This window comes from Lates calcarifer, unplaced genomic scaffold, assembly GCF_001640805.2.
Source record: "Lates calcarifer isolate ASB-BC8 unplaced genomic scaffold, TLL_Latcal_v3 _unitig_818_quiver_880, whole genome shotgun sequence".
Taxonomy (NCBI): Eukaryota; Metazoa; Chordata; class Actinopteri; family Centropomidae; genus Lates; species Lates calcarifer.
In genome coordinates, this window is record NW_026118014.1 from 24,439 (window position 1) to 46,788 (window position 22,350).

The 22,350-nt window shown below is 40.6% G+C and overlaps 1 protein-coding gene and 1 long non-coding RNA gene across 21 annotated transcripts; both read right to left on the bottom strand.

Moving 5' to 3' along the window:
- Nucleotides 1-341: 341 nt before the first annotated feature.
- Nucleotides 342-12,975, bottom strand: LOC108880022 (immunoglobulin lambda-1 light chain). 20 transcript variants are annotated; one of them, XM_051069300.1, is made up of 5 exons: nucleotides 6,067-6,221; nucleotides 5,818-5,974; nucleotides 3,445-3,617; nucleotides 1,648-1,677; nucleotides 342-873 (listed from the first exon to the last, which is right to left on the bottom strand). In XM_051069300.1, the coding sequence occupies exons 1-5, from the start codon at nucleotides 6,104-6,106 to the stop codon at nucleotides 548-550; spliced, it is 726 nt and encodes a 241-aa protein (XP_050925257.1). In that variant the 5' UTR covers nucleotides 6,107-6,221; the 3' UTR covers nucleotides 342-547. The 20 variants fall into 20 exon arrangements, with proteins under 20 accessions (XP_050925257.1, XP_050925260.1, XP_050925271.1 ...); XM_051069303.1 differs by lacking the exons at nucleotides 3,445-3,617; nucleotides 6,067-6,221 and adding an exon at nucleotides 12,837-12,967 and having other exon boundaries at nucleotides 5,645-5,974; XM_051069314.1 differs by lacking the exons at nucleotides 3,445-3,617; nucleotides 5,818-5,974; nucleotides 6,067-6,221 and adding exons at nucleotides 4,460-4,789; nucleotides 12,837-12,909.
- Nucleotides 11,343-12,364, bottom strand: LOC127142172 (uncharacterized). Its single transcript, XR_007812658.1, has 3 exons — nucleotides 12,349-12,364; nucleotides 11,612-11,685; nucleotides 11,343-11,387 (listed from the first exon to the last, which is right to left on the bottom strand). It is a non-coding gene; the product is annotated as an uncharacterized LOC127142172 (long non-coding RNA).
- Nucleotides 12,976-22,350: the final 9,375 nt, after the last annotated feature.

Here is a 22,350-nt window from a genome sequence, read left to right on the forward strand (position 1 = left end):
TTTTCATTACCACAATGCACCTGCAGGCCTCCTCTCTTGATTTATAGCTATGTATGTAAATGAGGAGGTCAAGTGTCAGGCCTTAAAAAAAGAGGGAAACTGTCTCTGACTGAAAACCTGTTACTCATTTTATCAGCTCCTCAACTATTGCAAACAACTAAAATAAAAATGATAAAATATTATATATTGGTCTAACTTGGGTCTATTATGATTTAATGGAAAGATAAGTATTATTATTATTGTTAAGTAATGCATAAATAATGAACTAGAAACAGTCTGTTTTCTGTGTCTTCTGGATCTGTAACCACTGACATAAAAATCAGAAGAATAAATACGAACAATTTTCTGATCACAGAGTTTTTATTTCAATGAATGAATGATGAAAAATGCAGAAAAAAAATGCAAAGCTGATACAACACCTCCACCTAACTGTCACAACATTTATTACAAGCATGCAGACACATCTCTTCTAACATGTAAACCTTGTAATGAGCAAACAGCACAAACAGTAAAGAAGCAGATTTAAAACACTGGTTCTGCTTCTCTTCTATTCTTCAGTGGGACAGCCTGACTTGTTGATGTCTTTCTGTGAAGTCTGGGAGCCCAAAGACACTTTACATGTGTAAAGCTTATCCATGTTCCAGTCTGAGGTCTGGATGGCCAGATAGCTGCTGATTTGGAAAGTCTGGTCTGGTTGCTGAACAGCGGTGCTGGTAGAGATCCCACTGCTCACTGGATTCCCAGCAACCAACCAGGTCACATCTGCGAAAGGCACAGACTGACTGGACAGACAGACCAGAGAGGCTTTGTTGGACTGGAGCTCAGCACTGGGCGGAGGGAAGACTGTCAGGACAGGAGGAGAGAGGCTGGAGCCTGAAAACACATGGACCACATTAATAACATGACTGGGAATCAAATTATTAATACACAACATGACAGTAACAGATTAAATCATTACATTTCTGATTTGATAATATCACACTGAAGAAGCAAAACAAAAAATAACATCATCATCACTTGAAATATTAGTTGTGTTTCATTAAAAAAAACAATCAGTCTCAAACTTAGAAATATTTTCAGTAATTTAGCATAATTTTTATGATGGAAACAAATTTCTGTGTCTTTCAAAATTCTACTAAAATAATTACAGTCACTGTGACAAATTAATGTACACCAGGAACATTTCTTTTTCAGTGTCAATCAAAAGATATAATATCAAAAATAATTAATTTTAAAAAGCCAAAATGAAAATCAAGCAAATTTTGAATTATCCCTTAACTCTGTAAAAATAAACATGGCAAACACAGCAATTCTGTATTGATATTGCAACGTGAAATACTCTTGACAGTTCATTTAACATAAGGAAATGTTAAATCTTGTCAGAAATTGTGAAAATAATTGAGCCCAATGTTGTAAATGTTGTTCATCCATTAAAATGTGCACGAACCCCCATCAAACTGTGAAGCATTTGTAGAAAAATATTTCAAATATTGTGATCATTTGCAGCTGATTTCAAACAGCATCTATTATTCACTGAACATGTTAAATGTTTAAACAAGAAGTAACATATAAATCTATAATTTTCTATCAATTTGAGCCAGAAACAGAAAATCAGTCTTGTTTAATGATCAGTTAAAAAGTACTTACCTGTCACAATCAGCTTGGTGCCTTGTCCGAATACCACAGTGATTCAGTTTGTACACATGGCTGTACAAAAACCTCCTGACTCTCACTAATGAGGGGAGTGGAAGTGAAACATCCTGTTGAGACCAACTTTCACTGTCAACATCTCATTCCCTTCATCAGTCTGTTTATATTCCACCACACTGATGCACTTGTTTCAAACACTTTGTTTATTGAGTTTTCTTGGATATTTTATTCCAGGATTTCTTGTTGCTCTATCTTCACTTAGGCCAGAATCCATTAAAATCTCTCTAGAGTCTCTCATTGAGGTTTTTGTCACAGTGTGAATCACTGTGATACAGCTGCAGAAGCAGAGTCATCCCATGTGTAACAGTAATAGGCAGCAGAGTCTCCTGCCTCTGCACGCTTAATGATGAACTGGTAATCTATGTTTGATGAGGATTTAGCATTGAATCGGTTTGAGGAGAATCCTGTTCCAAAGCTGAGTGAACTGCCTGAATGGTGATATCTCAAAACATACTGAGGAGCCCCACCAGGAACCTGTTTATACCACTGGACACCATTACTATCATATCTCTGAATGTTACAGTTGAGAACAACCTCTTGTCCTGTAGAAACTGTGTGGACAGCAGGCGTCTGGGTCAGCACGATCACTGCATCAACATCTGTCAACACACACAGAGAAATACATGAGTGAAAGGTTCATGTCTGATAATCTGGTTTGTCAAAGGAATGAGAAGAATATCTTACATGTTAGAGCAGTGATGAGAGTGCAGAGGGTCCCCAGCATGTTGTCAGTGTGTGGTGTAAACGTCTCTTACTGTCCAGCTGAGAGGTGAGCAGGGTTGGAGTGTGAGGAGAAGAGAGACTGAAGCTTATAAAGACACTGAGGAGAGGAGAAGTGGAGGAGGAGGAGTTTCAACACTTGGGACAGATTATATTTATAAATCTAGTACAGAATGCATGCAGTTTTGTTTGAAATTATTTTTCATTAAATAAAATATATTTCAATTTAAACCTTGGCAAAAGTTCAACAAGGAAAATGTTTTCTCTCTCTCTTTTCTTTTTGGGAATTCTTTGTATTTTCTCACTCCAATCTCCACCATCACTTCCACTTTCCCACACTGTCCCTTTTATTCACAATTGCGACATCAACATATCTGGTCAGTGAACTTTCTGTCCCTGTTCCTCCAGCCTATCAGTGTATGTTTGTGTCATTCTCTCTTTCAGCCCTGTAACTGCACAATCCACCACCTCCACATCACCACCTCATCACTCAGGATGATCCAGACGTCTCAACTGAGAGGTTTATTCCTCCACCACCACCAGTGTCTACACTCTGGTGGATTCCACCTGTCTCCTGTCTTCATGCATGTTCATAGAACAACTTTCTAAACAGGGTTTAATTTTAACTTTCATCACCATATTTGAATCTTCTGAATATTTTTCTTGTCAAACAAACATGATCCTCATTAATGATAACTGTACTGACTGACTAATATTAAACATATCAGAAATCTCTGTAGGAACTGTTCATCTGTTAACTGTGTGATTTTGTAACAGGTGGTTTCAAGGCCTGTCTCATGTTGAAGTACTGTGTTTTCAATCTTACTGCAAGCTATAGTGAAAATCCATTATAAAGATTGAGGAGGGAAAAAAAATCATTTATTTTTCATTGTGTACGTGGAGACGTTACAGAGAACTTTGGTTCATGGCTCCACACTCAGTCCAGATGTGTCAGAGTCTAAGAAAGCAGAAGTGTTTAGTGAGGAGGTTTTTGTCACAGTGTAAATCACTGTGATACGTACTCACTAACAGAGCTGTCCCATGTTTGACAGTAATAGACTGCTGAGTCTCCCTCCTCCACAGTGTTGATGATCAAACGATAATCTGATTTTGACTGATGATTAGATGTGAATTTGGGAGACGAGAAACCTGAGCCATACTCTACAGAGCTCCAGCTATGATGAAACCTCAGTACATACTGAGGAACTCCTCCTGGAATCTGTTTATACCAGCGAGCAGCACTATTAGTAACAGTCCCCAGGTTACAGTCCATGGTGACTGTCTCTCCTTTTGTCACCGTCACAACAGGAGGCCTCTGTGTCACCACCGTCACACCACTCACACCTGGAAACAAGAAGATGACATGGAGTCAAGAGAAACACACAGACTGATGAATCCAACATGAGGTGAGAGCTGTCTTTGGAAATTAACCTCTAATCTGTATCCGTTATCTACATTAAGCAAAATGTATTTTTCACAAACTTTGACAATGTGAAAAAGATACCCTGCAGCTTTACTCAATGCAGGTGTTGCTTTGGAATTAGAATTTGTAGATCAAATTAAATTAGACATTAGTATACAGACAGATTTCAGATGTATCACAGCTCTCTGTTTTAGTGATTTGCATTTAGTGTAGTTTATACTTTGTCAGTGTAACAGCAGGCATAAATAGTATAGTTGAATGTAATGTTAAGTCAAGTCAGTTTTATTTATATAGTGCTGAATCACAAGATGTAGAGTAAGTCTAGACTGTACACCATTTATTATTATATTTTCAAAGAAAGATCCAACAATTCCCACCAAGAGCATGGAATGATGTGAGAATCCACTGAAAAAATGAATACTGATCATTTCAATTGTGATGGATTTCCAGTGAACTAAGAATGGACTGAGGAAACTGGTTTTTGGTCACATGTGGTGTTGTTATAGAGCATTTATTGATGGATGCACTTCATGTCAACATGTATCAGAGATTCAAAAAGCAGAAGTGTTTAGTGAGGAGGTTTTTGTCACAGTGTCAATCACTGTGATACGTTTTCCTTAGCAGAGTCATCCCATGTGCCACAGTAATAGACAGCAGAGTCTCCTGCCTCTGCACGCTTAATGATGAACTGGTAATCTATGTTTGATGAAGATTTAGAGTTGAATCTGTCTGAGGAGAATCCTGTTCCAAAGTTGGGTGAACTGTAAGAATGGTAAAATCTCACAACATACTGAGGAGCTTTACCAGGAACCTGTTTATACCAATATATATCGGCATTGTCATCTCTCTGAATGTTACAGTTGAGAACAACCTCTTGTCCTGTAGAAACTGTGTGGACAGCAGGCGTCTGGGTCAGCACTTTTGCTGCATCAACATCTGTCGACACACACAGAGAAATACATGAGTGAAAGGTTCATGTCTGATAATCTGGTTTGTCAAAGGAATGAGAAGAATATCTTACATGTTAGAGCAGTGATGAGAGTGCAGAGGGTCCCCAGCATGTTGTCAGTGTGTGGTGTAAATGTCTCTTACTGTCCAGCTGAGAGGTGAGCAGGGTTGGAGTGTGAGGAGAAGAGAGACTGAAGCTTATAAAGACACTGAGGAGAGGAGAAGTGGAGGAGGAGGAGTTTCAACACTCATTAATTACACACAACCAGTTCTTGTTCATGAACCAATGGTTGACAACATATTTATATTTAGGCTATTATGTTACTCTGTAATATTATTGTGTTCAGACAGGTTGCACAGTGAAATGATGCGTCACTGAACAGGGAGTTAGTGGTATTGACTGGAGGCCTAAAGGTTAAAGGTCATAACACATAACTCTAAAAGTGGTCTAGTATTTTCAGTTAGTTGTGTTTCAGCTGTAAATGAATGACTGGCATGTTTTTGAAACCTGAGTGTGGTTGTTGAGCTTTGGGCCTCTCTAATGAAGTAAAATTAATTTAGTTAAACAACTTTCATTTCACTGCAGCAAAAGATTCTATCAATCATCAACCATCTAAATACAAGACCTACATTTTAGTGGCTTAAATGTATTAGTGTTTTTTATTGTTGTTACAGTAATAAATCACAAATAACACCCAACAACAGGCAGTTGTGAGGTTTCATGTAGAAATAGTTTAGAAAGTGTGCACTGTCTCTATATTTGGCTGAAAGCTTCTCTGTGCCAGGGCTCAAAAAGCAGAAGTGTTTAGTGAGGAGGTTTTTGTCACAGTGTAAATCACTGTGATACGTACTCACTAACAGAGCTGTCCCATGTTTTACAGTAATAGACTGCTGAGTCTCCCTCCTCCACAGTGTTGATGATCAAACGATAATCTGATGTTGACTGATGATTAGATGTGAATTTGGGAGACGAGAAACCAGAGCCATACTCTACAGAGCTGTAGCTATGATGAAACCTCAGTACATACTGAGGAACTCCTCCTGGAATCTGTTTATACCAGCGAGCAGCACTACCAGTAACAGTCCCCAGGTTACAGTCCATGGTGACTGTTTCTCCTTTCGTCACCGTCACAACAGGAGGCTTCTGTGTCACCACCGTCACACCACTCACACCTGGAAACAAGAAGATGACATGAAGTCAAGAGAAACACACAGACTGATGAATCCAACATGAGGTGAGAGCTGCAGTAAGTCAGCCTCCTTACATGTTAGAGCAGTGATGAGAGTGCAGAGGGTCCCCAGCATGTTGTCAGTGTGTGCTGAGAATGGCCTTAGAACTTGGAAAGTGAGCTTACTGCTGACAGATTAGAGGGTTTGGAGGATGAGGAGAGGAGGAGCTGGAGGAGCAATTTAATACAACACTGAAACTGAGAGTGACTGACAGGAGGAGGAGCTTTGGTTTGAACTTCAACATCCAGATGGTGCTTTTATGCAAATATGAATATTCCCTCATAATTCACTGAATTCTGAAATTATGCGACACGTTTTTACACTTTCAGTTTTTTACAATTCAGTTGACATTTTAATGTTAATGTAACTTTCTTGGCACTTAAAACACTATGTCAAAGTTTAGATAATGTTAAGTTCAAAACTACAGAAATTCAAATTATAAAAACTTTCACATAATAAAGTTTGGGAGCTAATATTACAACCATTGTTTGCATCCTGAGAGATGTAAAGTGTTGGTGTAGAGGGAATGCCTTATCTGTACACATCATTTAAAAAAGTTATCTCCACAAGCATTGCTTAATGAGACATCATGTTGAATAAATGATGATGAATCATCTTTAGTGTGTCTCCTTCAGAGGCCTGATACTTGACCTCGTCATTTACATGAAGCTATTAATAATGAGAGGAGGCCTGCAGGTGCATCCTGGAAAGGAAGGGGGGGAGGGGTAGAGAGCTGATGCTTCACTGACTGAAGATGTAAGCTTCATCAAAGTTTGATTTTTACTCATTTTATCCAATTTTTCCAAACAGTTTAAAGATTCCCAGTGACTCAAACTAAATTAAGAAATATTAATATAAAAGTTTTGATCTCTGATATGCCCTTGTACATTTCAGAACACTGCCATTTTCTTAGTTTAGATTTGCATATTTTCTACTATTTTGTAGAGTCAGCAAAATCCATAAATACACATCCACCTGTATCTTTTAAACTGTCATTGTCAGCTAGAAACATTACAGTAGACTCTGATGAGGGTAAAAATATATAATTAAATTGTTAATACAAACATTTTACACACACAGCTTTTTTTTTTACGGAACAAGTCATTATGTAACAAATATAGCAAATTCAGAGCTGGTACGACACCTCCACCCAACTGTCAAAACCTTTATTACAAGCAGACACATCTTTGTAATGAGCAAACAGCACAAACAGTAAAGAAGCAGATTTAAAACACTGGTTCTGCTCCTCTACTATTCTTCAATGGGACAGTCTGACTTGTTGATGTTTTTTCTCTGAAGTCTGGGAGCCCAAACAATGTGTAGAGCTTATCCATGTACCAGTCAGTTATTATCATTGCGTAAAGTCACAGCAGATATCACCTCAGTTTCCAACATAGCTGTCTCACCAAATAAAATCTATTTTCAGAAAGGCTAAATACACACACAAAATTGAAATCATGGGATGAGTTGTAAACATTTTGCAAACAAAATGTCTACTCAAATGTTAATATCATAAATGAGAATAAAGTACAAGTTTTGTCATGATCTGTTCCTTTCTTTCTGTCCCTGCATCTACTGGCCCACCTGTTTTTAATTTGCAATCACCAGAGCAGCCCTGCCCACTGACACACCTGATCCCAGTTCTCTCATCATCCCAGTCACTCTATATACCTGCCTTTGTCTCCAGTTCTGGTTCCATGTTGGATCCAGTCCAAGTGTTAATGAGAGATGCACGTCCTTGGTGCTTAAAGTGGATGAAGTGACTTCATTTGGTTTTCACTTCATCAATCAAACAAATAAAAAGCAATATTTCTCTTTTAAACAAAATGCCTTTATTAAAACAATCCACACAAAATTGAGCAAAGCTAAAACTAAGTGGGTTAACTGTGAGAAATATTCACTGAGACGCGAATGACAACATTTTTAAAAATAAGAATGTTCTAAAACAGCACGAGCAGAAAAGATGCAGATGAATCTAGCCACCTTCTATTTAATATTGCAGTCAGACATTGTTATGTTCTTCTCTGAGCTCTGGGAACCCAAAGACACTTTACATGTGAAAACTTTGTCCATGAGCCATTGTGAGGATTTAATGGACAAGTAGCTGCTGATTTGGAAAGTGTGGTCTGGTTGCTGAACAGCGGTGCTGGTAGAGATCCCACTGCTCACTGGACACCCGTCACCGTACCAGCTAACTTCTGCAAAAGGCACAGACTGACTGGACAGACAGACCAGAGAGGCTTTGTTGGACTGGAGCTCAGCACTGGACGGAGGGAAGACTGTCAGGACAGGAGGAGAGAGGCTGGAGCCTGAAAACACATGGACCACATTAATAACATGACTGGGAATCAAATTATTAATACACAACATGACAGTAACAGATTCATTTAGTAGTTGATTTGACAATGTAACAATCACAATGAAGAATTAAAACATGTAAGTCACCAAAAACATAAATATTATCACCTAAAATATGAGCGTTCCATTAAAAAATATCTATCAATCACAAACTTAGAAATATTTTGATTAATTTTGTATCATTCTTACAAAGTAAATGTTCATTAAGTCATCCTTTGTGACTTAGAAAAATCTAATAAAATAAATTCAGTCACTGTGAGAAAATTACAGTATATCAGTCACTTCCCTTCTGTCAATCAAACCACTAATAATGAAAAAAATATTCAGATAAATACAAAATTATCCCAAAACTTTGGAAATTTACAAAGTAAACATGTCAAACACAGGGATTTTGTTTTGACGGTTCATTTAAAGCAGGGATTCACAATATTAAAACTTGTTAAAATTGCTAAAATAATTGAACCTAATCTTGTAAATGTTTCCCATCTGTTAAAACATGCTCAACCATTAGAAGACTGCAAAGTATTTGTAGAAAATATTTCAGATATTGTGATCATTTGCAGATCTTTCCCTTGCCTTCAAAGACACAGTCTGGTATCAAGGCTGATTTCAAACAACATCTATTATTCACTGAACATGTTAAATGTTTAAACAAGAAGTAACATATAAATCTATAATTATTTAAGCCAGAAATAGAAAATCAGTCTTGTTTAATGATCAGTTAAAAAGTACTTACCTGTCACAATCAGCTTGGTGCCTTGTCCGAATACCACAGTGATTCAGTTTGTACACATGGCTGTACAAAAACCTCCTGACTCTCACTAATGAGGGGAGTGGAAGTGAAACATCCTGTTGAGACCAACTTTCACTGTCAACATCTCATTCCCTTCATCAGTCTGTTTATATTCCACAACACTGATGCACCTGAGAACTGAAATATTTCATTTAATTATGTTAGAGGTCCAATAACTATAAAACAATGATGGTGAGTCCACTGATACGAAAAACAATGTGAAAACTTAACAGATAGATGATTCTGAATTTATTTGAAGGGGTTTAAAAGCAGAAGTGATTGCACTTAGTGAGGAGGTTTTTGTCACAGTGTAAATCACTGTGATACCCACTGATTAACAGAGCCATCCCATGTGCTACAGTAATAAACTGCCGAGTCTCCCTCCTCCACATTGCTGATGATCATGTGATAACTTGATTCGTCCTTATAATTAGATGTGTGTTTCGAAGAGGAGAAACCAGTGCCATAAGTTACAGACCACCAGCCATGATAGTACACCAGTACAAACTGAGGAACTCCTCCTGGAATCTGTTTATACCAGCGAGCAGCACTGCGAGTAACAGTCCCCAGGTTACAGTCCATGGTGACTGTCTCTCCTTTCCTCACTGTCACAATAGGAGGCTTCTGTGTCACCACTGTCACACCACTCACACCTGGAAACAAGAAGATGACATGGAGTCAAGAGAAACACACAGACTGATGAATCCAACATGAGGTGAGAGCTGCAGTAAGTCAGCCTCCTTACATGTTAGAGCAGTGATGAGAGTGCAGAGGGTCCCCAGCATGTTGTCAGTGTGTGCTGAGAATGGCCTTGGAACTTGGAAAGTGAGCTTACTGCTGACAGATTAGAGGGTTTGGAGGATGAGGAGAGGAGGAGCTGGAGGAGCAATTTAACACAACACTGAAACTGAGAGTGACTGACAGGAGGAGGAGCTTTGCTTAAATCTACATGATTTGTGACTCTCGTTTTATTCTGTTGTTTTATAACTTCATTATTTTTATTTAATTTGTATCCATTATTGTCAGCGAATGCAATTTGATTCCCCCAATGTGACAATCTGAAAAAGACAGCCTGTGGTTTCATTTATTTACTTTGGAATTTTAATTTGTTGGTCAATATGTGTGATTCTTGAATTTCTGTATTATTATATATGGGTTTTATACGATTTCAGAAAATTTAAATTATCAATAAAAATCAATGTGCTCATGTTTTATTTGACCATATCAGAAGTTAAGCATGGATGTGGTGAGCTTTTTCTTATTTTGGTGTGTTTGCAAAGCATCCATATGATTTCAGAGAAATTAATAAGACTCCAATATATTTAGATATTTAAAAATCATTGTGCACAGTGGTATTTTATACTGTGTATTGTTTGACGTCTCAATTTCAGCTGACATTTATCAGTCTCAAAAAGCAGAAGTGTTTAGAAAGGAGGTTTTTGTCACAGTGTAAATCACTGTGATACAAACTCATTAACAGTGGTGTCCTTTGTTTTACAGTAATAGACTGCTGAGTCTCCCTCCTCCACAGTGTTGATGATCAAACGATAATCTGACGTTGACTGATGATTAGATGTGAATTTGGGAGAGGAGAAACCTGAGCCATATCTTACAGAGCTCCAGCTATGATGACTCTTCAGTACATACTGAGGAACTCCTCCTAGAATCTGTTTATACCAGACCGCCTCATAATTAGTAACAGTCCCCAGGTTACAGTCCATGGTGACTGTCTCTCCTTTCGTCACCGTCACAACAGGAGGCTTCTGTGTCACCACCGTCACACCACTCACACCTGGAAACAAGAAGATGACATGGAGTCAAGAGAAACACACAGACTGATGAATCCAACATGAGGTGAGAGCTGCAGTAAGTCAGCCTCCTTACATGTTAGAGCAGTGATGAGAGTGCAGAGGGTCCCCAGCATGTTGTCAGTGTGTGCTGAGAATGGCCTTGGAACTTGGAAAGTGAGCTTACTGCTGACAGATTAGAGGGTTTGGAGGATGAGGAGAGGAGGAGCTGGAGGAGCAATTTAACACAACACTGAAACTGAGAGTGACTGACAGGAGGAGGAGCTTTGTTTATAAAATATTTTCAAACCGTTTGACACTAACTAGGAAAGTTTCACTCATTTTATAACAGACAGTCACTCCTTACTCTTACCATAGTATGGTCTGTGACATTCCTGTCTCATTGGCCTCTTATCTTCTGTCGAGAAAGTTATGGCATCTGATATTTAAACTATGATTTTAAAATTGATGATGTGAGAAAATGTTGTGAGTTTTTTTTTTTTCCCCAATATCCGATAGTTATTGAATGGGGCAATGGGATCCAAGCTGATACTTGCTTTTAAGCAAAATCAGAAAACAAAAAAGACATAACACCACAATAATCTGTTCACCACGTTTCCACATGTGAACAGTATATCTCACCCAGTGATAGATGACACTTGACCTCTTCATTTGCATGTAGCTATAGATAATGAGAGGAGGCCTGCAGGTGCATCCTGGAATGGAAGAGAGGGAGAAGTAGAGAGATGATGCTTCACTAAAAATGCTAAATCATGTGTTAAGCTGTTTTACAATGAAACAAAGGCTTATGTCTTAAAATATGAGTGATAAAAGGAACCAGAAAAATATCTTACATGTTGGAATCCTTTTACACTTAACACAGTTTTCATTAATAACTGAAAAGTATTGTGTATGTTTTGTGCCATATCCGCAGATCATTTTGCACCAATCATCTCATTTTTCATAACTTCTTTTGTTCATGACCATAAAGTCTTCAGATTATATTTGGATGCCTGCAGATGGAGGAGTGCTATCATCCTTTAACATAACATACAAAAGAAAATGTGGTTTGAATTTTATGCCCAAGATAGTGTACATAATGATCGGTGTCTAATGATGAGCAGGGCACAGTGCATGGTAACCAATTTTCTTTTTTTTGTCAGACATTATTTATTCTTTTTTCATTTAATTATTCTAGTATGGTGAATGCATACCCATATTATGTAAATTTGCTTCTATTAATAACATTCAGATATAAAGTTCTCTTTTTTCCCAAAAACATACCACAGCTGTTGCTGCAACTGAAATTCAAGATCAGTACAGAAATAACATATCACATTTTTGGAGAGTTTGAGCAACAAAATCTGTAACTCCCATACCAGAATGTATCAGAGACTCAAAAAGAGGAAGTATTTAGAGGGGAGGTTTTGGTCACAGTGTAAATCACTGTGATATGTTCTCCTTCACAGAGTCATTCCATGTTTCACAGTAATAGACTGCTGAGTCTCCTTCCTCCACATTGTTGATGATCAAACGATACATTGTCCCAGACAGATGACTGGACGTGAATTTGGGAGAGGAGAAACCAGCACCATATTTTGGAGAGGAATAGCTGTAATGATTCCTCAGCACAAACTGTGGAACTACTCCTGGAATCTGTTTATACCAGCGAGACCCATCATCTGTGAAAACATCACAGTCCATGGTGACCGTCTCTCCTTTTGTCACCGTCACAACAGGAGGCTTCTGTGTCACCACCGTCACACCACTCACACCTGGAAACAAGAAGATGACATGGAGTTAAGAGAAACACACAGACTGATGAATCCAACATGAGGTGAGAGCTGCAGTAAGTCAGCCTCCTTACATGTTAGAGCAGTGATGAGAGTGCAGAGGGTCCCCAGCATGTTGTCAGTGTGTGCTGAGAATGGCCTTGGAACTTGGAAAGTGAGCTTACTGCTAACAGATTAGAGGGTTTGGAGGATGAGGAGAGGAGGAGCTGGATGAGCAATTTAATACAACACTGAAACTGAGAGTGACTGACAGGAGGAGGAGCTTTGGTTAATTATAGTTTGTAAATGATTTGTCCAAGTTCTTAATGATTCTTTGTATTTCCCAGTACAAGAGAACTGACACTTTTAATTAACCTTTTAATTTACATGAGGCTAAATAAGGACAGGAGCCCTGCAGGTGCATCCTGCAGATGAGAGAGGGTTGTTTCTTTGTGTGTGTGTGTCCCGTCCGTCCCATTTCTTAACTGCTTCAATTAGTTTAAGTGCGTTCTGTGCCTTTCCAATAGCAATCCAGTGCTGCTCTCTAGTGTGCATTCAGAATAACAACAGTGTGTATTTTCTTATTCATTGTCATCAGGATGTGCAGATTATACTTCACAAAGTCAAACAAATAAATGTTTAATCTTTTTTTAAATAAACTGGTGAAAAGGACAGATTAAACACTGTTGATGTAATTTGGATAGTTCCTTCAAATCAACATTTAAATGAATTTTAAAAATTCAACAAAATACATTTTAAAAACTTAAAAAGGCACAGTAAAGTAGTGCATTGGACAATGCACTACAAAATAGAATATAGAATAAAATAGACATCGAAATGTCTATTTTTAGTTTGATGCTTGAGAGAATGTGATAATCGTTTGCTCTGGTTTCATGCAGTTACTCTGTTTGCTTTACAGCTGACAACCAGCAGAGGGCGAATAGCAACCATCTGTGTGTGTATGTGTGTGTGTGATACTAGAAAGATGGTATAATATGGTAGGAGACAGAGAGACAGACGCGAGGAGGGCAGAATTTTAAGTACAGTAGCAATGCAGCATAAGCAACACTCATTTTCACTGCCTTTGAATAAAGATTGTTGCTGTCCATCATATATGGGCACCTCTGTGTAGCTGGAGTCAGTTTGCTCAAATCATCAGAACTGACAGCCCAGCAAAATAAATACTTAATGAATACAACTCAACCCACAGGGGAAATATGATTCAGTTAGGTTGCAGCAAAATCAACACTTGCAGCAGTAAACATGCACATTTAAACATCCAAACTGTATATTATTTTTAAAAATATGTGCATATGGTAAATCACTGTTGATTGCAAATTTGCGCAAACAGATGACATGCGTAGAAAATGACAAAGGTATATCTAGCATTTCAGTTCATATGCCTCAATATACACACAGTCAAATGAGGAGGGTGTCAATATGGACTGTATTAACTTATTCTTTCTTACCTACAGTGAGGTTAACCTAGCATTTTTCATGGTGCTGAAGTCTGTTACTTTCTTTACCCTATCAATTTTCAAATCCTCAGCAGAGACGTTACGTACGTCAGGGCCTTTACTCATGGTGACGCCTGTGCTGCCTTCCTCCTACCAGCTCACGACTTACCCTGCCATTCTTCACCTGTCTACTTGTCGCCCTGTTTAGTTTTCCCGCTTCTGCCAGTACCTGACCATTAGCTACTTTCCTGCTTAGCTGTCGACCCACATGTCCCTGCAGTAACCTACTCACTAAGTTCTGGTTGTGACTCCCGCTGTCGGCGATATTCAAAAGTCCAGTGTGTAGGATTTAACGAATTCTAGCGGCAAGAACCACGTCAGAGACTTTACGGTGGCCGTCAGGTGACAAAATGCCTCAACTACCGTATGGACTAGTCTGTCAAGTAAAGAGGTTACATTTTATAGCCATATCTATGTATTGTATTTAGTTGTTAGTCTGTAAAACTATAGGTGATTGCTGACAAGTACTGCCTCATTTCTTCCTGTTCGACTTCTCAAAACAAGCTGCAGCGTTGACGTGAAAAGGCGAAAGGCGCTCGGTTTGTCCGTTACAGCCTATTTTATAAGCATGATAGGGCAACATAGCGGAATGCAGTCTACGACCCGCGCCTTACGTAGACCACAATGGATACAGCAGACTCTTCGTGGCCCAAAGCTCCAGTCTCTCCACTACCAAGTGCCCCAGAGTCATTGCAGACAACAATGTGTTTGCCCTTTCACCCGGCCTGCTGTCCGGCTGTTTGAAAGCTGGTCCTCTGTATCCTTCGCCTCCTCTTGGACGTACCTGGTGGGTAGTCAGAAAAGGAAGTGATGCCTGTGGTCCCAAGGTAAGTTAAAATAAATTTTGAGTTTCAACTAAATTCCTCTAAAATGGCCAAGTGTGCCAGAGAAACCCGGAATATTACATTGTCTTCAAAATAAAAGAAAAAAAATCACCTTCTTTTAGATAATTGAGTTTTACTTTGAAAGCTTTAAACGGAAGTACCTTTGCAGTCAATCTCGCTTGACACTGGTGCAAAATGTCGCGCAGTCTTACAGTATCAAATCTGAAACGCAAATGCGCATCGCTGACCGACCCATCTTTTTAAGACGAAATCAGCCACTCAGCCTGTAATCGGCATGTTACATGTAGTACGGGGCAAGGAGCAAACACGGCCTTATTCTGAAAGGAACGCAAATGGGATATTACCAAATGTCTGGAGCGGTCAAGATTTGAGAGTGTACAAAATCGGTGTAAATAACGGGTAAGCGTTTCACCGGGTGACCCAGTAGGTGCACTAAAACCTGTCCAGAATAGCAGAAGGCGCGAGCCGGGATATTGTTGTCAATTATAGTAAACCTACAGATGTGGTAAAAATGGAAATGCCTGTCAACATCTGTCTCCAAATCTGCTGGAGCTGAAGGTGGAGCGGGATTTTCGGGGGGGATCTCAGTGAGGTGTGATGGAATAAAATGCTGCGCATTAGAGCCTCTACCACAGGTTACTTGAATCTTTAACACATCTGAGTCGGGAATTTATTCTTGACATTTTTTTGTGTTTAGGCTTTTGCTGTCTTCTGCCACGCTACGAAGAGGATGGTCTTTGCCCTACATGTGATTGTCATGTCTTCGGCGTTTTTCAACCCCAGTTTTGCCTTCAGCTCTCACTTTGATACAGGTAAGGAAGAAGCTGATGAATGACTCCAACGAGGGCGTTTATCCATTTGCTGCAGACCTGCTTGTGATTTTTGTGTTTTTTCATCATCAGGCTGAGTGCTCTCTTCTGTCTCTGGTGTTTGATGCAAGGCCATACACTGTGTCTTGGTGCTGTAACATCGTATATGTAAATTTCTTAGTCATCAGCATCATCGCCATAACATCATCATCACCCTACTGAGCTTAAACATCAAAAGATTAGCTCAGGAATGGGTGTTTTACATTCAGTCTGTTCCTTATAGGTTGGTGACAAGAGGGTTAAAACTTGTGCCTGCAGTGAATCTGCATAGACCTACATGTACATCACTGCAGTTGAGTGTGTGCATGTGTGTACTGTCTGTATGTGTTTGCTGTGATCAGGATGTGTGCCTGGTGACTGGCTGCAACATTACAGAGGTGACCTGTCGACAGAGGTGCTCTGCTGTCTGAGGTTGCGGTACTTTGCGCCCTGTTTGGATGCAGTGTTTTATCATCCTCTGGGCGTCGGGGTGATCTTTGGCAAAGGAGAACCCAGGTGCTGCTGCAGTGCTACGGGACCACTGGGGAGGAAGTCATGGCTGTGCAGAGAGCCCTGTGTGAGGTCTTGAATTAGAGCAGAATAAATAACAGTGCAAGTGTAAACAGGACTGAGAGAGTCCCTGAACTGGGCGCAGTGTGCTTAGCATACAAATGACGGTGAGCCCAGTGGCTCTCAAGTTTCAGGCTCTGTCTCTCCTCCCCAAACTGCACACTCTCAGTCATCGCTGATCCTTCTTTATATAATTATCCCACCCTCCTCTATCTTCCTGTGACCCTCTTCACTTCTCATTCTGTGTATCCAATCTCTGCTGCTCCTCAGTCAGAATGTGACACTGAGAGTGGCTTCCATTTAAAGTCAAATAGGTTATTTACAGGAGGTGTTCTGTCCTTGTGTACTGCAACAACATTGTACAATATGGTGAGAAATAAGCACTATGACCATGAACCTCAACCTGAACCTTTATTATGGTAGAGCACCACAGCAAGTAAGTGAGGAGTACATTTATATACTTAAAACAGCTGCTTTTCCCATCGCATAGAACCATTTGGAAGATTTGTTCATATATAGTGCTGCTAAAGATACTATTCTGCTCTCCTTTAAGATGTACTATAAAGAGAAACAGAGATCAGTTTAGATATTTGGAGAATAGTTCTGAGAGCAGTTGTCATTGTAGACAGTGCAGTAGGTGCTGAGCTGGGCATCTCTGCTTCTGTGCAGTGAAATATGATACAAACCCGCCAGAGGAGTGTAATCTATTAATTTGAAGCAAGATAAATGGTTCCCAGCTGAATCATGGGTGAAACGTCTGCTAACCGTGGCTCTTCTGGGGCATCTCCTAATTTGATTGTCTTGGTATTTTCTTCCTGGGGGAAATCAGAGGTTTGGAAAATCACCCCCACCCTCACACCCCCTAAAAGGAATGTGCAGTCAAACGGTCATATTTTCTTTCCTCAGCTGAACGAACAGCCACCGTGATGACAGGTCAGGATGGAATCAGCACATGCATCGGGATTGGTTAGTTTTTTTTGGGGGGGGGCATGAGTGGGTGTGTACGTGTAGCTTGTATGCAGCCGGAACAGGTGATGAGGTCTGGATCGCCATTCCCCTGTCATAATGATCTAAATTTCTCATAAGAGCACCTACTTCACTAGCAATCCTGTTCCCCTCCCAGTAATTGGACTGAGAATCAATGTTGCCTAGGTGATGGAGAGGGGCGTGTGAGGGGGGAACCAATCATTCTCATGACCAGTGCTAAGGACAGAGAAATGCTAGAGTCCCTTTAAGGGGAGGGAAATGCTCAGGGAGGAACAGCATTCAATCAGCTGTAGCTGCTGAATATGCTGTCTTTGAGATGAAGGAGTAGATTAATAAAATACATTTACATTCACAACCAAAAAGAACTGATGAATATGATCTGAAAAAAACATTGTCTTATGATAACGACTCAGGCTGTGGTCAGATGGATAAACGCACCTGATGCTACACCACTCCACCATTTTGGATTTAGCAAACAGACCATTGATTTTGAGATCAAGTCTAAAATTCAGACACCGTTTGAACTGAAGCACCCCTCAAGCCATCCTCCATAGCTGCACTTCCTCCCTACGCCCTGGGCTATGTAAGAACATAGTGTGCTCTACCTCTGCACGTACTTGCACAAAAAGTCACACATACACACACCCCCAGACAGGAGAAAACAACTGTGGGGCCAGGTCAGTCGTCACATTGTGTGGGATTATATAAGCCGTCAGTGGGGACGAACACACCGTAGCAGGATCCTGGACCTGACTATATCGGCCAGGGGGACACATGCCGCATGTGTGTGTGTGTGTGTGTGTGTGTGTGTGTGTGTGTGTGCGCGTGTGTGTGTGTGTGGCATTCTGCACCAATGACAACTGCAGCTAGCACCTGGCTTACTACTGCTTCAGCACCACGGAGAGCTCTCCCATCAGGAGAGAGAGAGCAGATGTCAACGTGTGAAGGGTGGCTGTTTGAAAACCTGGCCGCATCCTATGTTCAGAATTAATATGCATCGTGCCACTGTCAGGGCAACAGAAGACAGACTGACCTGGATGACAGCACTGATACACCAACAGGCTGACAATGCAGCACTGTGGGAGACTTGTCTTTCAGCAGTCTCCGCTGATGCCTGGAGGTGGCAGTGGCAGCCAGCGTGCATGTTACAGACGGTATCTCCATATAGACGCAAAACAACACACATGCATTTTCTATCACTCACACAACATGACGCATAATGCACATTCCACATACACGTGTCCTCACAGGCACATGGACACAGCTACTGCAGGCTGTAACCAGTGGTAGTGATGCTGGGGTGGAAAGATGTTAAAAATGGTATCTTGACTTGCTCTCAGAGCTCCTCCCACTGACTGGGTCAGTACAAGCCAGCCACCACTGACTATTTGATTATTCATCTCTCCATGTGTAACACCAAGCACTTTAGTTACATAAGTCTGCCTCTGGGGGAACTAGAAAAAGAATGAAGTGGATTTAAGCAGTCAAGGGGAACCATCTATGTCTCCTCTACGTGCTCTCTGTGTGATGATGTGGGGGATGTGGGCTTACTGGTGTCACACTCGTGGAAGTCTTGGGTGTGTGTGTGTGTGTGTGTGTGTGCATTTGCATGTTTTTGTTTGTTTTAGGGACGGACTCATGCAGTATTTAATTCATCACCAAGCTCTTTTTCATTTCTGGTTGAATTTACGGTAAATGCTAGAGCACCCTGAGAGCCATTAAGCAACACCTCAAATGGTGGTGAAAGGTTAGTGGAGATATATGCTGGATAGAAAGCAAGGTTGAGGTGAAGTGATTTTATGGATGTTTTATGATAATGATAGAAAGATAAGACGGAAAAGAATATGCAAGTGAGCTCTAAGAAGACAATTAGGTGCAAAATGTGTGTGTGTGTGTGTTTGTGTGTATAGTCATTGCATGTGCATGTGTGAGTGTATGTGCTTACAATAGCATCAAGAAAATAGAAGAGATATGGCAGGAATAATGAGGTGAATGAGAGCCTTCATAACTCACACTAACTTGTTTTGCTCAGACATGTTTGCATTTCGTTTTCTCCTCACACACACACACACACACACACACACACACAGAGCCTTTGTCTGCACCACAAGACTCCAGCTAAAATGTCATCTCAAGTGCATATTTGTATGTCTGCATATGGTTTGCACATGCAGCTTATTTGTGTTTATCAGCCAGAGACCTGAATACACAAGGGCCCAAACTCTGCTTCCTGGAGTGTGCGTGCAAAGCTCTTGTCAGCTCTGTGTGTCAGCTCTGTTTAAACCCTTATGATGCCAGAGATAAAGAAATAATGTTCTGCCATTTTCAGCAGCCAGCTCTTTCATTAACTTATCCAATAAAGTTGAATAGATTTTTTTTATTTTTGTAATAAGGTTATGTAAACAATATAGTGTAGTTGCTTTGTAAAGTATGCCTTGCCTCTTTGACTGTATTGATATGATGATGGAATGACCCTTTAATTTGCAACTTTGTGGTTCAAACTTAGTCTCCATTTAAGTGAAAACTTCCATAAACCTTGTAGTACTGAGTGCATAATCAGTGTTTGAGGATTGGTTTGTCACTGTAAACAAGAAGTCACAAGATTATTAGTGCCAGTCCTTGTCAAAATTTACATTTCCTATAAACCGTGTAGCTTCCTGCGGCAAAGAGGATCCCTGAATACTCAATCGAGTTTCCTCCCCTACTTGACTCAAGAGGGTAAATGTGTTTTCATTCCATTCATTCATTCAACCGTCTGTTTGCCAATGTGATAAATGACGAACAGCTTTTTGTTCCACTTGTGCAGAACGGTAGCTCTGATCCTTTTTGTGCTGCACAAAAATCTCCTAATTCAGCAGATTTAGCTCAAAATCTGACCCAGCAGGCCACATTGCAAAATGCAGAACAGAGGCCAGTAGAGGCTACCAGTCCTCTTCTCTGCTCTTGTGATGATCTTACATTAATTATAATAATGTCTCAAATGAATGAATTATTGATGTTAAATGGTACTGTAGCACATTATAATGCACTCTCCTGGTAGTGTAGCTCATTAATCTGTTAAATGAACTGGAAAGATCTGTCCATCACAGGCTAAAGTTGATATTTAGATCATTTCTTTCCAGCAGTGTGCCCTTGCCCTGGCTGTCATGGGGATGGACATGACAGGCCTGTAATGCTGATCCATGGTGGTCCTCCTGGGCTCGCACTCCCAGTTAATGACAGTTATCATGGCTCTCTCCAGGCCTTTGCATCCCTCTGCCATCTGCAGTTCATTCACAGAGAGCACGACTAGAGAACGGCAGAGAGGATGCAAATCGGCAGAGGATACCGTACCCTGCCATTAATCATGTCATGCTGTTCCCTCTGCTGTCAGCCCTCCTGAGACTGACATATCTGTGCACATGTGTGTGTGTGTGTGTTTGCTTCCTCCTCTGCACCTCTCTGTGTTCAGCCCTCCCTTATCACAGTCTCACGCCGTTACTCTCTCTCTTGATTTTCCCTTCACTCCTCTTCCATTTTTTTCAACCTCACAACTCTTGCTTTAGCTTTTCCTTTTCCTTATATCTACCAGAGCCCCACCACCCCCAACCCCCAACTGTCCTAACTCATGATCTCTCCCCCTCTTCATGCAGCCTGTTACAGAGGGTTGCTGTTGGATGTTTTCTCTCTTGGGAAGCCAGGCTGTGTCAGAGCACAGCTGACATCTCCTTGAATGCAGCCCACTAGCTTTCCCAGTGGCTGTCGAAATAAGACTAACTCTAGCTGTTCTGCATCTCTTGACGCTGATAGATATAGAGCAAATAAAAAAAAAAAAACAACAGATGCTCAGATTACATCTTGACACCAAATATGACCTTGCCACTTGAGGATTAATCCATGAGGATTGTCCTTATGCATTTCATTTGCACATGCACAAAAGCAGTGGGGAATCAATATTTAGCTTGGCTTATATACAGGCAGGCAGCTCTCTGTCGATTACCTGAAACTAGACTTCTTATTTAGCCACTCTAAATTGAATGCTTTCATTGTTGAAGGCTTCACCTCTCACCCCACAAGCTCCAGTCAAATATAAGTGGAGCTTTGCAACTGATAATGCATGTGAATTATTTGCCGGGAACCCACTGCTCTGCTCCTGCCACCACCACTTCCTAACTGACCTGTAAATAAACCTAAAGGTCATACTTCTCTCCTGTCTCTATCTGTCCCGTCTGCTGTACCCTAAAGCACTCCCCACCATTCCTCCCTCTCCATTATTGGATGTGTGTGAGAGAGAGTGCATGTGTTGTTGTTGGAAACCACTTGGTGCAGCCCAAGCAGGGCAGATGGAGGAGCTTGTTTGCCCCTGCAGCACTGTCCTGAATGTAAACGCATGCTCAGAGAGATTTGGGACTCTTTCTGCTCCCCTGCACCTCTCTTCTCTCTCTCTCTCTCTCTCTCTCTCTCTCTCTCTCTCTCTCTCTTTCTGTGCCTCTCTTTCTTTTCCTCCTCACACTTTTCCACATGTTCAAACCATTAGGAGCAGCAAGTGGTGGTGAAGGTTAGTTAATGGCCTAAATAATGGCAGCAGCTAAGCCTCCTGTTGCATACAGTGATGCTAACCTCCACAGATTAAAGTCTCACATAGTCTTTTTGCAGTGTATGACATGAGGCTTGGTCATTAGTGTCTTATATTTGAGTGTCTCAAATGGGCTGAATGTTAAAGTGACAGAGAAATGTTACATTGTGATGTTAGATGTATAGAAAGGTTTGGAACAGCCTATTTTTGCAGGCTAGCTTAGTCTTTCTAACAACAGCCCAGTGTGTGGCCGCTGACCACACATCAATTTTCAGACTTTTACTCAA

Coding starts and splice junctions, on each gene's coding strand:
- LOC108880022 (XM_051069303.1), bottom strand. CDS start 12,876: ATGCTGGGGACCCTCTGCACTCTCATCACTGCTCTAACAT. Junction 5,975..12,836: donor TCTCATCACTGCTCTAACAT/GTAAGGAGGCTG, acceptor TCTTGTTTCCAG/GTGTGAGTGGTGTGACGGTG. Junction 1,678..5,644: donor CTCTGTTAGTGAGTACGTAT/CACAGTGATTTA, acceptor TCACTGTGGTAT/TCGGACAAGGCACCAAGCTG.